General features: G+C 44.9%; 1 protein-coding gene across 1 annotated transcript in view; it reads left to right on the forward strand.

The window, feature by feature from the left end:
- The first annotated feature begins 2,700 nt into the window (after positions 1-2,700).
- AMFR (autocrine motility factor receptor) overlaps positions 2,701-18,087 on the forward strand; it is a 40,495-nt gene continuing 25,108 nt past the window's right edge. Inside the window, exons 1-3 of the mRNA XM_032854437.1 lie at positions 2,701-3,117; positions 13,374-13,466; positions 16,823-16,987. Coding sequence (XP_032710328.1) covers positions 2,863-3,117; positions 13,374-13,466; positions 16,823-16,987 — 513 coding nt within the window. The 5' untranslated portion in view covers positions 2,701-2,862. The remainder of the gene's footprint in view (positions 3,118-13,373; positions 13,467-16,822; positions 16,988-18,087) is intronic.

Genomic DNA, 18,087 nt, shown 5'->3' on the forward strand with positions numbered 1-18,087 from the left:
AGTTATTGTAAAGTTTCTCTGAAAATTTTACTGCTTGTATATTGCAGGAACCAAAAAGCCATGAAAAATTACTAAAGAAAAGCTAAAAATTGAAGTATACCCATTAACTGACTTTCCCCCTACAACTTGAGTTGGTTATTGTTTTCCCCTCTGCTAGACTGAGTAATGGAACACACTGGTCCAGCTAATGAAACACCAGAGTCCTGTGGGAGTACACTTAAGGTTATTGTTTAGATAAGGTAGTTTCAGTTTCTAGGATGTTGAGAATCTTCAACAACAAACTAATCTCCGCCTTTCTCAAAGAATAGTGAAAGTCAAATGAAGTCATGAATATGAAAGGATTTCAGGTATTTAAAAAGTGAATAGCAGTAAAGTAACTAGGTGTGACTCTTAATCTACACAAGCCGTTTTGTCTGAATTGATGAAATATTTCCTTTAAATCAAGCCAGATCAGAGCCACCATTCTATAAAGGAGGCAGAAAATTCAGTTTCTCAGTCATTATTGGGAGACCATGGGGCCAACTCAAAGTCTCCAAGGAATCCCGAAAGCATAAATGGTAGTCTGAAATGAGGGTGGGAGTGTAGAGAGCTCTAGCTTCTGCCGTGTTCTACAGATATTTTTCTTGTCTAAGCTGGACCAGCCCCTGAAGGTCTGGTGCGGTTGCCTTCCTACCACACTGGGCCTTCGGACTCAACTGAGAAACATAGTCCGTATACTTACTAAGTATTCATTCCCGTGTCTTGCTTCCTCCCCGGGTCCTCTCATGGAGTAGGACACAGTGCAAAGAACCAGAAACACTGATTTTAGAAGGTGGGTTCTGACCATGCTTAAAAAAAAAAAAAAAAACACCCTTCAGAGGGGTGCGTGGGTGGCTTAGTTAAGCATCCAACTCTTGATCTCAGCTCAGGTCTCAGTCTCAGGGTTGTGAGTTCTAGCCCCTTGTTGGGCTCCATGCTGGTTGTGGAGCCTTGGTAAAGTGGATGTGTAAGTAACGCTTCCCTCCACGCCACCCCAACCCTGCTAGCCAAATTGTTCTATTGGATCACAGGCCCTTGAATAGGATGTTTCACAGTTCCAAAGCGGATGGTAGTAACTTTGAAAGATCTTTGTTTTCTAATTAATAGGCTTTTATTATTACTTTTTAAAGATTTTATTTATTTGTTAGAGATCACAAGTAGGCAGAGAGGCAGGCAGAGAGAGAGGAGGAAGCAGGCTCCCCGCAGAGCAGAGAGCCTGATGCAGGGTCCGATCCCAGGACCCTGCGATCCTGACCCGAGCCAAAGGCAGAGGCTTAACTCACTGAGCCACCCAGGTGCCCCATCAATAGACTTTTAGAACTAGAATATCAGACGTGAAAGAGACTCAAAAATGGTTTAGTCCTTTTGAAAATTTTTTAAGATTCAACAAATACTGAGTACCTACTCTGGAGCAGGCACAATTCTAGGCCTTGGAGAAACAATGAGGAATAAGACCCCCAAGCTCAAAACCTTTTTTTTTTGGTAGCACTCTTTTTGGGTCACATCTTTATTGAAGTGTACATTGAAATGATTTTTAGTACATTCAGAGTTTTTGGAGCCAACAGCACAATTAAAAAAAAAATCCATATTTTGCCTTTATCCTCCAGTTCCCTCATCCCTGCTCTATCTTATCCCCCATCCCCACAAGCAACCATTATTTTGCTTTCTAGGTCCATATATCTATTTGCCCATTCTGGATATTTCATGTAAAGGGAACCACAATGTGCAGCCTTTTGTATCTGGCTGCTTTCACTTAGCATGTTCAAGGTTCCTCTGTGGGAGCATGTGTCAATGCTGACTCATCTCCATGCAGTCCATTGTATCCATTATACCTTACTTAGCCATCCATCACGTGAGGGCCATTAGCTTGTTTCCACCTTTGGCTATTATGAATAATGTTGTTACTAACATTTGTGTACAAATTTCGTGTAGAGTTCTGTTTTCATTTTTCTTGGATATATGCCAGAGAGTGGAACGCTAGGTCAGGTGGTTACCCGTGTCTTTAACTTTTTGAGGAACTTTCCAAAGAAGCTGCACTGTTTCATATACCTACCTGGTGTATGGAAGAACACATACTCATTTACTGCTAAATCAAGTCCATTTTAGACTCTGCTACTAGACTCGAGGCTACTAGTAAACAACAGAAACTTAAGATAATCTTACTGGCGAGAAAAAAGACTGTTGATTAATATTCTTTATCAGAGGGTCAAGCCTCTGTTACTCCCTAAGCAGCATGTCTTTGGACCACCTGGGAAGCTGCTAGGCCCCACGGGGTGCTCAGGGCACTAACTTGCTTAAACCGCGGTGGGGGCGGGTTAAGGAAACCAAGGGTCCAGTATCCGGGTCCCCGCTCCCTGCGGGCCTCGGCACGCTGCCTGGGCTCGACCGCCCGCCAGCGCCGTCGGGCCCGAGTGACGCTTTTGCTCAACCCGCCCGGCGCCCTGTGCGCCCGCGGGCTCCGCCGATCTGGGCTGTCCTCCGACGGTCATGCTAGGTGCCGGGCCCCAGAGCCTGCGGCCGGGCCCTTCGCCCGCCAGGCGGCGGCGCGACTGCTGGGGGCGGGAGATGGAGGCCGCGCCCCCGCGCCCGTCCCGCCCGCTCCCCGCTGGGGGCGGCGGCCCACCCCGAGCCCGCCGAGGCTCTTCCGCGCCGGCAGGGGCAGCAGCGGGAGCGGCGCGGGGCGGAGCGGCGCGAGCGGCCAGGAGCGGCCCGGCCCGGCCCGGCGCGGCGGCGGCGGCGGCGGCGGCGGCGACGCCAGAGCCCGAGGGCGCCGTTCGCGAGGCCGCCGCGGGAGCCCGGCCGCAGCGCGGGGAGGCCTGGGGCCTGGAGGCCGCCGCTGCCGCCATGCCGCTGCTCTTCCTGGAGCGATTCCCCTGGCCCAGCCTCCGCACCTACACGGGCCTCAGCGGCCTGGCCCTGCTCGGCACCATCGTCAGCGCCTACCGCGCCCTCAGCCAGTCCGAGGCCGGGCCCGGGGAGCCGGAGCCGCCAACGGCCCCGGTGCAGACGGAGCCGGACGTGCCCGCCCGGCCTAGCGCCGGCGGCCCCCGGGCCCGCGACGTGGCCCAGTACCTGCTCTCGGACAGCCTGTTCGTGTGGGTGAGCGAGGCTGCCCCGGCCGCCGCGGGGGAGCTGGTGGGAGGCGGGGGCCGCCATGTCACCCATTATGTGCGGGGGGCGTGGCTGGGCCGGGGTCGCTTCCCCGGGGCCGGCGGCTGCGGGGCCTGGGGGGCGGGGTCCGCCGGGGAGCTTGCCGACCGACCTGAGGCTGAGGGGCTGGGGTGGCTCTGGGGGCGCCGAGAGAACTGCTGGGCCGGCAGCGGGGGCGGCTTGAGGAAGGGGCTCCCCGAGGCGCGGAGGGCACGCGGCCGGGCCCGGGGAGGGGAAGAGTCGAGGGGGTGGGGGGGTGGGGTGCCCGAGGGACCCCGGGAGGGAAACTCGAGGACCTCCGGGAGCCGGTTACCCCGGCGGTTCAGGGAATTGTGGAGGGAAGTTGAAAGGCTTTTCCGGCTCGGTCCGCACGGGAATGTTAGTAATGGGCTGCCAGTGAAGAGGAGGGGGCAGAGACGAATCTTGTGTTGGCCAAGGGAGAATTTTACGCATCTGGGTGTGTTGGGACATTTGTGTGAGGAGACTGGCTGTCTCCCCTAACTTTTCTTTTCTTTCTGCCCTTAAGTATATGGTTGTCCTGTTTGGGTCAAACACACATACAAACTGTGCTTTCTTTCCTGCTGCCTTTACCTGGTGATTCATGACAGTTTCCTTTGATGTCTGAAAGCAGTAAAACATTGGGAGGCGAGAGCTGGCTCATCGTTTTCACTCGGGAATTTCTCCTTTTAGTGATCCATTTTAAAACAGCGTTTTCAGTTTGTCTGCCAGTGCAAGATAAGCAGCACCACAAGGCATAAAGGCTGGTTTCGCTTGTTAGGACAGATAATTTCAAACTGGGCAGATCAACGGTATTTTGGAAGAACTTTGCTTCCACCTTGACCTTGAATGCCCGGCGTGTACATGCACACGTGCGTGCACACACGCAGACACAATGATCAGAAAAGTGGCTCCAGGATTTAAGTCTGTCACTTGGGCTTCCTGGGGTGTCTTGGGGCTCGTCTTCTCCTACAGTTCCCATTTGGGGTTAAGAGTAGGCTGTAAATGACTAAGATTAATATTCCAAGGATAGAGAATGATACACAACTCATTTGTTATAATTAATCCCACTGTGCTTCATCAGGAAGCTGTGGGATTTATGAACGGTGGGCTGTGGATTAAGTCTTCTGGTCCTTCTGATGAAGAGATTATTAGAAGGCAGTGAAGGGTGAAGTTTTATTCTTTCACTGCTGTGTACTTGACTTTGGTACTGTGTAAACAGGAAAGAAGGGAGAAGAGGAAGAACTCAAGTCACCTCTCTTTTGTCTTAATTTCCGATCTATTTTTTCATTTGAGTTAGCAGGTAAACAACTTAAAGTGATGTGAAGAAGTGTTTCTGCCAAATGTTTAGATTATAATGTATTCTTTGATACATAAGTACGAGACCTAAATAAGCCTTTGAGTTGGAACTACTGTAGAACTACTAGTATTATTTAGTGATTTTTTTTTCCCCCTAAGAGTTTTTTGTTTTTGTTTTTACCAAACTCGTGTTCAAATTCCAGGTTAACACCTCTTCATAAAACACTGCATAAAGCCTGTTGATTTTCCTGTGAAAATTATTTCTTTTGAGAAAATTTCCATTTCCCCCCAGCCTTTTCATTAGAGGTCTTACCTAAAGCAGGTTTCTCTTTTCTTCCCGATCTGTTGATGGTGGTTTTCCTTTTTCAGTTGATCTTAATTGTTTGTCTAACATCTTTCCTCCTGGTTTTCCCGTTTTCATGCTGGCCTGCCTTGGTTTCTCAGACCCTCCACATGTGCTCTGGAAGCTTTCCTCTTCGCCCATGGCGTAATTTTCTGCTCTAGTAGCTGAGCAGGAGCCACCGTCTCCAAAGCCTGCTTCCTTAGGCTGACAGATAGCATGATCGAGTGATATCTGGTTGGGCACTGGTCAAAATGGATCCCTTTGGCACCCTGCCCAAAGACATTCAGATTCAATTTTTTAAAAACCAAGCAAGACAAATCAAAAACTGATCTTTCTGCCAGTTTGCAAATCCTGCTAGCTGTTGTTTGGGATACTGGAATCTCTAAAACTTATCTTTGTAGAGCACAATTTAAATTAATACAGATCTGATAGCATCTCAGGAGGTGTTTTTTTTTTTAAGATTTTATTTATTTATTTGACAGAGATCACAAGTAGGCAGAGGCAGGCAGAGAGGGGAGGTGGGGAGCAGGCTCCCTGCTGAGCAGAGAGCCTGATGCAGGGCTTGATCCCAAGACCCTGAGACCATGATCTGAGCCCGAAGGCAGAGGCTTAACCCACTGAGCCACCCAGGCGCCCAACAGGAGGTTTTGATTAACAAACTCAATTCAAAACCTTTCAGAGGTACCATTTGGGGCACTCTGGAGGGCATAGCTGTGAACCCTTTACCTCACCCTCAAAACAGTCCATAGACAAATAAAGCAAAATTCGTTAAGTGATAAAAGATCCATAAAAAAAAAAAATATGGCAGCGTCTGGAGGAAAGAAAAAATGATGCCTAGGGGAAGGATGCTTGGAAGATGATATTTGAACCCAGCCTTGGGAGGTAAGAAGGATCTCAGCAAGCTGGATGGTGTATTTTAAGGAGAGAAAACAGCGTATGAAGCTCAGATGGTATATGAAAGGTAGTACAGGGCCTGTGCTGAACGGCTCATAAACTGGGCTCTTAAATTACAACTCCTTTGGGTCCTATGATTAAGAGTGGGGTATATTTCTCAAAATGGCAACCTGGTACTTGAAAAATGTAGTTTCTCAGATAGTATCCGGGGATCACTTCAAGGGGAAAGGCAGAGCCTTGGAGTCTTCATTTTGATAAATGTCCCAGGTGATTTTTTTTTTTTTAAGATTTTATTTATTTATTTATTTGACAGAGCGAGATCACAAGTAGGCAGAGAGGCAGGCAGAGAGAGAGAGAGGAGGAAGCAGGCTCCCTGCTGAGCAGAGAGCCCGATACGGGACTCGATCCCAGGACCCTGAGATTATGACCTGAGCCGAAGGCAGAGGCTTAACCCACTGAGCCACCCAGGTGCCCCCAGGTGATTTTTTTTACTAATGGTTGAGAAATGGATTAGGGAGCATAGGATGTGGGTGAGGGTCAGATTATGTAAACCTTGCCAGCCCTTCTAAGGAGTATGGACATTATTTTGTGGGCCATAGGGTTTAAGTGGGAGGGGAGGGGAGAGGGGCTGTCATGATGAAACGGTTTTCTCCAGGGTGACCTGTGGCAGCAGTGGTGAGGGTGGGAAGAGGCCAGGAGATGTTGTGATTTAAGACCTCCCCCAAAGAGGTCTCTCCAATTGCGCCCCCCACCCCCCATGTGGGTATTGAGAATAGGTTCAAGGGAAGACTCCAGTGTTCTCACACTAGCAAACCCCCAGGTTTGATGTGATCACTTGTTTCTTCATGTCTTTCTAGAACTTTCATTCTAAAGTTTCATTCGAGATTAGGTTTTTTACCTAATTTTATTTTACAGTTTTTAGGTGACCTAGGCTTATTTTACAGTTTTCAGGTGACCCTTCGGTTAAAGTACCTCTTGATCCATTCCATATTGTGGTTTTTTTTTTTTTTTAAGATTTTATTTATTTGACAAAAAGATCACAAGTAGGCAGAGAGGCAAGCAGAGAGAGAGAGAGGAGGAAGTAGGCTCCCTGCCGAGCAGAGAGCCCGATGCGGGACTCGATCCCAGGACCCCGAGATTATGACCTGAGCTGAAGGCAGAGGCTTAACCCACTGAGCCACCCAGGTGCCCCTCTATTCCGTATTGTTTTGAGAATTGTACAGGAGTGTTTGGCTTTTCTACTCCTTTATTTATATTTCTCATATTTCATTACTGTCTCCTTTCTTGTTTTTTTATTTTCCTTTTTTTCAGATTTGCTTCTAAAATTGTAAGATCAGGACATGGTAAAATGGAGAAATGGGAATATAAGTGTTAAGGTTCTGACATAGTTATATGCAAATCAAGTAATTTAAATACACATCTCCGGGGGGTGGGGGGAAACAAAAACGAAAATGGAGAAAAGTGAACAACTGACCATTTAGAGCAGGGGTGGGCAAACTGGTGGCCTGTTTGGCCTGGCCTGTTTTGTACAGCCCATTTAGCTAATGATTTTTTTTTTTTTCAATTTTTTTTTTTTTTAAGGGGAAGATTATTTGATGGCGAGTGTGGCCTGTTAAGCCTAAAACATTTATTATCCGATAGCCCATTAGAGAAAACGTTGCTGACTCCTGTTTTAAAGAGCCCATCTTCATGTAATTATGAAACTTCGGGATTAAAAGTAATTTACTAGGTTTGAGTCTTTATGAGTTGAATATTCCAGTGAAGTTTAGAGAAAAATATTAGCTTTAGAAATGTTGGGGCAGGGGCGCCTGGGTGGCTCAGTGGGTTAAAGCCTGTGCCTTCCGCTCAGGTCATGATCCCAGAATCCTGGAATTGAGTCCCACATCAGGCTCTCTGCTCCGCAGGGAGCCTGCTTTCTCCTCTCTCTCTGTCTGCCTTCCTCTCTGCCTACTTGTGATCTCTGTCTGTCAAATAAATAAAATCTTAAAAATTTTTTAAAAAATTATAAAAAAAAATGTTGGGCAGCTAAAGAAAAAGGGAATACTTCTGAATAAGAGGATATAAGCCTAGATAAACAACTGAAAAATATAGGAAGGATCCCTGATATTGTGAAAAGAGGAACACTGTCATCCATGTGATAAGGGGGGAGTATGCATTTTTGCATTTTATTGTGTTTTGTTTATTTATTTATTTATTTATTTATTTTTTAAAGATTTTATTTATTTATTTGACAGAGATCACAAGTAGGCAGAGAGGCAGGCAGAGAGAGAGAGGAGGAAGCAGGCTCCCTGCCAAGCAGAGAGCCCGATATGGGGCTCGATCCCAAGACCCTGGGATCATGACCTGAGCCGAAGGCGGAGGCTTTAACCCACTGAGCCACCCAGGCGCCCCTGTTTATTTATTTTTTAAGATTTATTCATTTATTTGAGAGAGAGAGCATGAATGCTGGGGAGGGAGTGGTGGTGCAGCAGAGGGAGAGGGAAAGAGTCTTAAGCTCTGAGCGTGGAGCCCGACCAGGGCTCAGTCTCACGACCCTGAGATCATTAACTGGAGCTGAAACTAAGAGTTGGTCGCTCAACCGAGAGCACCCCCAAGTGCTCCATTATGTCATTTTATACTTGTCACAGGGAGCCTGCAGAGAGATAACGTGTTGTAGTTGTTCTTCCAGAGAAGAGACAATGGTGTGTGGGGGAGGTGGTGGTTAGTGCAGGTGTTAAGTAGGAGACTAAGAAATAACCATATTGATTCTGTTCTTGAGACAGTTCCTGGTACTTTAACCAGCTTTCATTACAAGCTCATAAATCACACCCCACTGGTGGCCAGCGTGTTACGGGACCAAAAATACCTCCAGGGTTACACAGTGAAAAACGTGGCTAAGCTATTTCAGAGAGTTATCTGCTCTCTTCTCTTTTCCTCTCAAGCCAAACTATCTTATAATTTAGTTTCTGTTGTTCCCAAGTAGCACGGTAGACCCATTCTAGGAGGGAAATTTTCTTATGGGGACTTAAAGGGAATTACTTTAAGCCTGATTAAGTAGGGGTTCCTTGGGGTCACTACTATCTGATGTTTTTTGTTATAGGCTGCTCAGAACAAACCTTTTTTTTTTTTTTTTTTGTAAGCTAACACAAAAGAAAGATGTTTCCTGAGGTTTTAAAAATAGTATTTAAGGTTTTTACATTGGCATAGATATGAGAAACTTCTGAAGCATTTTAGTACAGTAGGAACACCATGTAACAAGATCACTGAGGCCACCCAGTTTGGGATTGCTAGTTATCAGTCTCCCACGATGGTGAGAAAAATAAATGTGGAACTTCAGAACTGGTCAGAAAGTTTAATAGACTCTAAACTTTAGAAAAATTAATTAAAGGGGCGCCTGGGTGGCTCAGTGGGTTAAGCCTCTGCCTTCGGCTCAGGTCATGATCTCAAGGTCCTGGGATCGAGCCCCGCATCAGGCTCTCTGCTTCCCCCTCTCCCTGTGCCTGCCTCTCTGCCTACTTGTGATTTCTCTTTCTGTCAAATAAATAAAATCTAAAAAAAAAAAAAAATTTAATTTAAAAAATTAAATAATGCATGGTCGTGGTGCAGAAGTCTCAGTGAGGTACAGTGAAAAGTACATCTTTTGCTTCTCTTTCCCAGAAGTGGCCATTACCACCTTTTTTTTCTTTCTTTCTTTTTTTTTTTTAAGATTTTATTTATTTATTTGAGAGACCGAGCAAACAAGCGAGAAAGAGAGAGAGAGCACACACATAAACAGGGGCAGAGGGAGAGAGAGAAGGAGGCTCCGTTGCTGAGCAGGGGGCCAATGCAGGTCTCCATCCCCGGCCCCCAGCATCATGACCTGAGCCAAAGGCAGACGCTTCACCGACTGAGCCACCCAGGCGCCCCACCCCCATTACCACTTTCTTGTAATTAGTAGAAAACCAAGAAACATCCAGGTTGGTCAAGTCCTTGACACTGTTCCCGTCTATGATTATACAGATGAATCTGTGTGTACATATGCATATGCTTTCTCTTTCACATACAGGGTAGCATGGTAATGGCATTTCTACACCTTGCTTTTTTAACAGTGAACGAGTTATCTTGAAGGTTCCATACAATGCTAATAGAGAGCTGCTGAGTTAGTTATCCTGGCTTCATTGTATTCAACCGAATGGCTGGCTGGCAGTTTATTGAACTTGCCTCTCTGATGGACATTTAATCTCCATTTTTGTGCTGTTGGCGAACAGGGCTCCGGTGATGAACCCCTCATCTTTACATTCAGTCTGGGTTCTGCCTGCAAGGAAAAACTAGCTAGTTGCTTGGAACAGATAAAGCGAAGTTAGCACTTTTGGTGTGGTCTATGTGGATAATGTGTGGTTCAGACCAGGCGTGCTGGAGGTGAGCCTTGTTTTGATTATTGGAGGTGAGAAGGTGAATTTACATCTGGGCTGACGTGTGGTTTCTGTAAGACTGTTACTGGTTGGGATTTGCTTTAATGTATTTATTTAGTTAATTTTTTAGAATGAAATATTTCAGTTAGAAAACACCACTTATCCATTTATTTCGCTTTCTGTCCTATTCGGAGGCCCAGGAACAAATGGTTTTATACAGTGTGAAATTTAGCAAATGCTCACACGTAGGACCATGGTAAAAAAATTTTTTCTAAAGATTTTTTAAATTTTTTGACAGAGCAGAAGCAGAGGGAGCAGCAGGCAGAGTGGGAGAAGCAGGCTTCCTGCTGAGCAGGGAGCCTGATGCGGGGCGCTGTCCCAGGACCCTGGGATCATGACCTGAGCCGAAGGCAGATGCTTAACTGACTGAGCCACCCAGGTGGCCCCCATTTTTAAAATTTTTTTTGTATAGGCGATTTTTTTTTTTCTAACTGAAGTGTAGTTGATGGGATTTGCTTTTAAGTGAGGAATGCTATAATTATGTTTCTTTCCATATTTGTAATTTTTCAAGGCTTTAATCAGTTTTAAAGGTGAGAATTTATCATATATTAAGTCATTTTTCTATAAATAGACATAGAATAGCTATTAATAATCGTTAAGGTGTTTTTAAAAACACTTTGTTCATCTTAAAATCATTTTTAGTTGCAATTTAGTTCCAATTCTGTGTAGCTCTAGCTTTCATATTAAGTTCACAGAAAGTTAGCTCCTCCTTTCTACATAAATTCCCTTTCTAGTATCAGTATATTTTCTCCTTTTTCCCTTCTTATCCTTGCTAATTTTTAAATCTTCTATTGAAATTAAAATAAATGATTATCTGTGAGTGATGGAATTATGACAGACTCAGTTTAAAAAAAAAGATTATGATTTTTTAAACTGTATTTTTGAACTTTAAGAAATGTAACTGAGAAATAGTAAATAATATTCTACTTTTTGTTTTGTAATCCAAGATATATGAGAATGTGCTTTTGGATAGAGCAGTGATTAAGCCACCCAAGTTTACTTTCTTCTCCTGCATTGATTGCTCTCCCTGGAGCCTGTGAGGTGTGTTGTTAGATGCTTATCAAGTTCTGTGTCCTGTAGATTCTAAAAGCTCTTTGCAGGGTCTAGAGCTCCCCCATTTCTCTTAACCTCCCACATGCCTTGAACAAGTAATTCTCAATGTGCGGACTTTCTTTCTTTATTTCCTATGCTACTACATGCAAAACCAGCAAGAATTCTTTTTTTTAAACTGTGTTGTAATTAGACCAGGGGTTGTTTGGCTGACTTAAAAAATTCCGTTCAGGGGCACCTGGCAGGCTCAGTCAATAGAACATGCAACTCTTGATCTTAGGGTCGTGAGGTCCAGCCCCACGTTGGGGGTAGAGTTTACTTTAAAAAACCAAAAAAGCAAAAAAAAAAAGAAAAAAAAAAACCAAAACTGCTCAGCTAGGAGATGTGGCATGAAGGATTGTGGTTGTGGTTTTGTTTGACGAAGTTTTTCTTAATTAGCATGACTAAAGTTCCCATTGGCTGGTTTCAAACACAATGAAAAGAAACCTGCACATCTATTTCATCTCCTTAAAAATGAATTTTCTAAGCTATTTTTTGGGCCGTTTTGTATAGGGCTGTTCAACCAGGGAGTCACAAATTAGGAATACAGGATGTTTTGGGTAACTGATTTGGATTTTTCCTGATTATTTGCAGGTTTAATTAATTACCAGAGCAGTTTCAGCCAAACTATTTTTTTTTAATTCTTTAAGACTATATCACGTACGTCCTTGTCCCATTAGGCAGAATAGGACTAAACGTAATTTAATCTTTTTGTAATGAATCGGGGCTGCCTTTGTGTGTGTTCTCCCAAAGGGGTGGATGATGTGAGGTCCTGAGAGGGACCTGAAGACATAGATTTGAAGGAACTTGTTTCCTTATATTACTTCTTTGGTCTTTTTTTTTTTTTTTTCTTCCACAGTATCATTTGCTTCTTTTAAAAATAGGGGGAAGATGGGCACCTGGGTGGCTCAGTGGGTTAAAGCCTCTGCCTTCAGCTCAGGTCATGATCCCAGGGTCCTGGGATCGAGCCCCACATCGGGCTCTCTGCTCGGCGGGGAGCCTGCTTCCTCCTCTGTCTCTCTCTCTCTGCCTGCCTCTCTGTCTGCTTGTGATCTCTGTCAAATAAATAAAATCTTAAAAAAAAAAATAGGGGGAAGAAGGACCCGGGAAGAAGAATATGGCCATCTTCCTGTAAAGTTAGTGAATCAAAGCTTGAAACAATCTTTACATTGATTTGGGGTTCATTTCCATGTGTTCTCAATACAAGTCATGTTTACTGTCTTTATCAAAGTCCTTTTGGCTTTTGGGGTCATGCAGAGTTTTAAAAATCATTTGATCATCAGTGGTAAGATGTGTCCCACTAGGTTCTTGGTCAAGGGCAGCCCCTCTTTCATTTTGTGAGCATTAGATTTGTTGTTTAGGTGTGGGGATATCCATCTCTTAATTATCTAAGGAAAGAGAAGATTTCCCATCTCCTATTGAAGAAGGCCTTGGTTTTGCAGTGGTGGCTCCTGGTGGCCTTCCGGTTCTCAGACAGCCGTGCCAGTTTGCTGCTTCTTTCTTCCTGGTTCCTCAGTTCCATTCCCCTCTGATGCCCCAGATCCGTTCCTTGAAGGCCAGCACTGAGCACCGAGAACATTTCTCTTTTGGCTGGTAGATTGTCCCACTGTAGTACATATGTGTATATACACATATCCCTATATATGTACAGGGTCTTGTGGCTTTTTTGGGACCATCTGCACTCTCCTCCTCATCTGCTATTTGTTTGGCAGGGCAGAGTAGGATGTTTGGGTGCTGGGTTTTAGTTCATGATAACCTCAACTTCTAGAAGAGCTTTCTTCAAGGCTACCAAAATTTTAATGTAGGAAATGATACACCTAAGAGATACCTATGGCTTACAAGGTGCATACAGTTCTGCTCCTTTTGTACAGTGCAGTCAAGGCTGAAGGGGAAGGTGGCCTGCTGGATGGTACATACTGGGTCAGGGCTCTGTGAATAACTGGTGAGCCTGTGCCTCTCCTTCCCACTCCTCATTTCTGCCACCACTGCCCATAAAAGTGTGCGCCTTCAAATATTCCTTATCTTGTAATGGCGGGGAACTGTGGAGGCCCAGTCCTTAGAAGTGATTGTTGAATTCCTAATACAAAATTTTTACACCTGCCTTTACTTTTCAACAGGAGGAAATAAACTTACTTTCTTTGGTTTGTATACAGGTTCTAGTAAATACTGCATGCTGTGTTTTGATGTTGGTGGCTAAGCTAATCCAGTGTATCGTGTTTGGCCCTCTTCGAGTGAGTGAGAGGCAGGTAAGTCTAACCTTAGGATGGATTCTAGTGACCAGATTTTTTTTTTAGTTTGTGTTTGATATAATTTTAAACTTACAGAAGGATTGCACGACTACTCTGAAAAGCGTCCGTGCGCCCCTTACCCAGATTCGCCGTTGTCAGCATTCTGTCCCATGTGCTTTCACATTTGTCTTTTCTTTATATTATACGTATTTTTCTGATCCATTTGAGAATAAGTTGTGGACATCATAACCCTGTCCCTCCAAATACTTCAGTATGTCCCTCTTGGGGGACTTTTTCTTAGGTAACCATAGCACAATGCTCAAAATCAGGAAACTTAGCATTGATAAAATACTTTCTGGAATCCACAGTTCATGTTCAGTGTAGCCGACTTGTCCTAGTCCTGCTTGCTGCTTGTAGCTCTTTTCCCCATGACTCTCATGAGTGCAGTTTTTAAGGAAGCAGACGTTTGTTTTAGTTTGAATAATAATGAACATCCCTCTTTAGAATATAGGTTCTTTTCCAAAGGAGTTACCAAGAGATTTAAATCTCTCCCTTTGGACAAGTAAATTAAGATTCATCCTTCCACAAGCAGAAGATTAGGTGACTTGTTTTGTTTCGGGTGGCATAGTCTGACATTGGGACATTACTCCCAGAAGGTACATGTATATGAACAGGACATGCTTTTAATGAAGAAGGTGCCACAAGCATGCTCTACAGACTGGCAGGCACCCAAAGGTTTCAGCGTGGAATGTAGAATGGTGTATCTACAAATAAGAATTTAGAACTGGCCTTAAAACAGCAGCATACAAACAGAACTAGATTTCACTTTTTCTTATCTCAGCGATGAGACACAGGGACCTGCTACCTTGAACTTCTATTGGCCTCGCTCCTTACCTACCCTTTCTACCCCGGTCCCCTGTTACCAGACAGCTGAGGTCCTAGTTCTGAGCTTAACCGAGGTTAGTATGCGGTTGAGCCCTTGGATGCAGGACTGTTAGGAGCAGGACTGTTGTTCTCCCAGAGAGTTTTTGCTAGTGACTATAAAGCACTTTCTCCGAAATATCACCTGCACGTGTCTCCCAGGTCTAGCATCCACGGGAGGTCATTTTGGGGTAGGAATCAAAAGGCCCTTTTGATGCTTCTTTGTGAAGAAAATCTTCTGGCTTGCAGGCCAGACATTGGTCTGGCTAGGCAAGCCATCTCCTCGTGGGTGGACTGATCTGGCACCCGTGGGCCTCCATCTACTGGTTTCATTTTCCTGAAATGGTAAGTATCCGTTCAAAATTTTCAGAACACATTACCCTGGAGCATTGCAGAGATTTTTACCATCTCTAGAGGTAACGGGCACATCTGTGATTCTACTCCGAGGTTTTCGGTCCAGATCACATCTTTATCTTATTTATTTATTTAAAGCTTGTTATTTGAGTATAGCTGAGACACAGCCATACCTTCGCTTCAGCTTTCCACCACGGTGATTCACAGCTCTCTAGACATTCTGCTGTGCTCGCCACCATGATGACTTTTTTTCTGATGCGTGTCATCCGGAGGCATTTATCAAACACTAGTTTGAGCTAGAACTCTGCAGACTTGACATGGGTTTGCTCTGTGGGTGATTCAGGGAAGTTCAAGAAATAAAGTCTTGCTGGAGGCAGAGACACTGAACGCCGAAAGCGGGATAAAAAAAGAGACTGTTCCGTGGAGGTTTAGAGCAAGGAATTTTCTTTTTTCGGGCACGTCATGCCTGCTATGGCGCATGTCCCAGCACCGTATGTATAGGAGCCTTGTCGGTCTCCCCCGTGGTTCTGGGAGGGGACACCAGGCTCAGGAGGCCCACCTTATAGGTGGGGAGACTGAAACATGGGAACGTTAAGTGACTCATCACAAGTCTCATAGCAAATACATGGTGAGCTGAAGGTTCAAAACCTAAGCACAAGATGTCCTGCGTTCACCTTGTGCTTCACCTGTCCTAGATCTGGAAGCAGGCGTTCACCAAAGGTTCTTTTTTTTTTTTTAAAGATTTTATTTATTTTTTTTGTCAGAGAGAGAGCACAGGCAGATAGAGTGGCAGGCAGAGGCAGAGGGAGAAGCAGGCTCCCTGCTGAGCAAGGAGCCCGATGCGGCACTCGATCCCAGGACTCTGGGATCATGACCTGAACCGAAGGCAGCCGCTTAACCAATTGAGCCACCCATAACCAAAAGGTTCTTAGCTCCCTCTGTTCTTTGTGCAAACGATGTACAGTCAGTCTAGTGCGTAGAAGTGCCCAAAATAATAATCTTATCTTTCAGTAGTCCTTCATTTGTTACACATTTAGGTTCAGTTATTTCTGTTTCTATTCAGTTTTGCTTTTTTCCTATTTTAATTGTTTGAATTTGTGAGACATCTCTTAGGGTTCAGAACGATTTCCGAGAGTATACTTAGGAGTCCTGTTTCATTCTCACCTCTTTGCTCAGTTCCCACCCTTCCCACAGATGGCTCAGTAGTGTGTTTTAGGGGCTAGACTCCCCTCCTTGACCTTAATTTTAAAAACCGGATGTCCTCCGTATAGACAGAGTACTCTTCCACCACCCCTGGGAGAGTACATTTATCCAACTTCTTTGGAAACCAGGTGGGTGGTACTTATTAGAAACCGTAAAAACATTCATAACCTATGATTCCATAATGCTGAAGAAATAGAAACTCTGGCCAAGATATTCATTACAACATTTTCTGAATGGAGACGAAAGCAATTGCATTGTCCATCTGTAACCACTACAATGGTATATTCACGGATTATTCACTGACAACTGGTCAGGTTCTCATAATATGAGAAGTGAAATAAAGCAGTGTGCAAAATTAAGGTTTTGCACATTAGGAAGAAGACAAGAGAAATGCATAAAAATGCCAAGGCATCATTTTTGTTTGACTTTTCTTACCGAGTATAGACTGGTGAATGAACATATGGTATTTTGTAATCTGAAGGATGTTTAACAAGAACAAGCCTAATCTTTTCTATTGTTTATGAATCCAAAGAGCAGAAGTATTAAAAATGACACTTGTAACCTTCACCATTTTAAAAATTTTGTGTTGGTAGTATTTGTATTATTCTTAATATGCAGGGTACTAGACGAATATCACTCTCCTTTTGATGGCTAAAACTTTATAACCGACTGAGGGTTACAACCCAGAGTCTACACATGACTTTCTAGGGGCCTTACCTTTATTCTTTAGAGAGTTTATTTATTTTTTTTTCTACCTTCTGCTGTCTTGTGAACAAATGTTAGAAAGCTGAATATAGGATATATTTTCTCCAGGGCATCCAGTTTTTGTTGTGTTAACGTCTCTTAAATAGGTTAGATGAAATAGTACTAACCTTTATAAATATTTGTCTTTTCAGCACCTCAAAGACAAGTTCTGGAATTTTATTTTCTACAAGTTCATTTTCATTTTTGGTGTGCTGAATGTGCAGACGGTGGAAGAGGTGGTCATGTGGTGCCTCTGGTTTGCTGGACTTGTATTTCTACATCTGATGGTTCAGCTCTGCAAGGACCGATTTGAATATGTGAGTTTTCAGCCAGAGCTCTTTGCTTGCTTAGTCACACGTTTGCCAGGTTTGAGTTGTGTAAGATGAAGGAGCCATAACGGGCACGTACTGGATAGGTCTCCAGGGCAAGGCTCCTAGATCAGGTAGCCGCTGCCTGTTTCTTGAGGCACTTCCTGCAGCAGCCAAAGAATGCAGGATCAGTGTCCCTGCCTGAGGGCCCCCCCGCCCCCGCACTAGCAGACTGTGTTACAGCCCTAGTGGGGTCAGTTCACTCTCACAGACTGATTCCATCACAGCACGAGGAAAGCTTAGTGTATAAACGGAATAAAAGCTGCTGTCTACCAGGTACTTTCTGTTCCAGTCTCCTTCCATTTTCCCCCCTCTGATTCTTGGAGCTTTCTTTTGGACTAGCTTACATTGTTTTACATTGTTTCCGTGGGCAAGGACTGAATTAGCCCTCTTGCCTCCCTGGGTCCTGAGAGAAGTGAATCCTTCTCTGTCTGGGTACGAGATCTGTGTCTCGGCTTCAGATCAGAGCTGTTGGGCAGCGGGGGGACCTCTCGCTCTTCAGTGCCCCCGGACACCGCTCAGTTACACCACTCCAGGGCCTCATTTACTCCTTGTTTCACCTGGTCCTCGGGGACAGGAGGTCCCTGCACCTCTGTGTGAGTTCATCTCAGTCCAAAAGCCGTCCAGGGGTCAAGAGCACTAGCGCCCAACCTCCCTAATGGGTTTGTTACTTCCACCATCCTGCTCAGACTTCCCAGCCCTGGGCCTCTGCCCCCGCCCCCCCTTGCCTCTCCTTGTGTACTGTCATCGGGACATTGTGATAGGGGGCGCTCCGCACCTGGATGACATTTCCACTGTCCCAGCCCTAAACACGGTAGGAGTACGCTCCCAAGTGAATTTTCAGGAGGAGGGGGAGAGCAGGATTGAGAAAGAAACAACAGAACATGGTGCGGTCTGGAGTGCTGTTGAGTGTTGAGAGAACTACATACGCTTGGAAAATTGCTTGGAGAGAGGCTTATCATCCCACTGGTAGGCGGAGGATCCTTGAGAATTTGAGATGAAAATATGGTGTATGTTGTTCATAGTCTGTAAAATAAGTGATTAAGATC

The sequence above is a fragment of the Lontra canadensis genome, unplaced genomic scaffold, assembly GCF_010015895.1.
Source record: "Lontra canadensis isolate GAN:19392208 unplaced genomic scaffold, GSC_riverotter_1.0 scaffold8, whole genome shotgun sequence".
NCBI lineage: Eukaryota > Metazoa > Chordata > Mammalia > Carnivora > Mustelidae > Lontra > Lontra canadensis.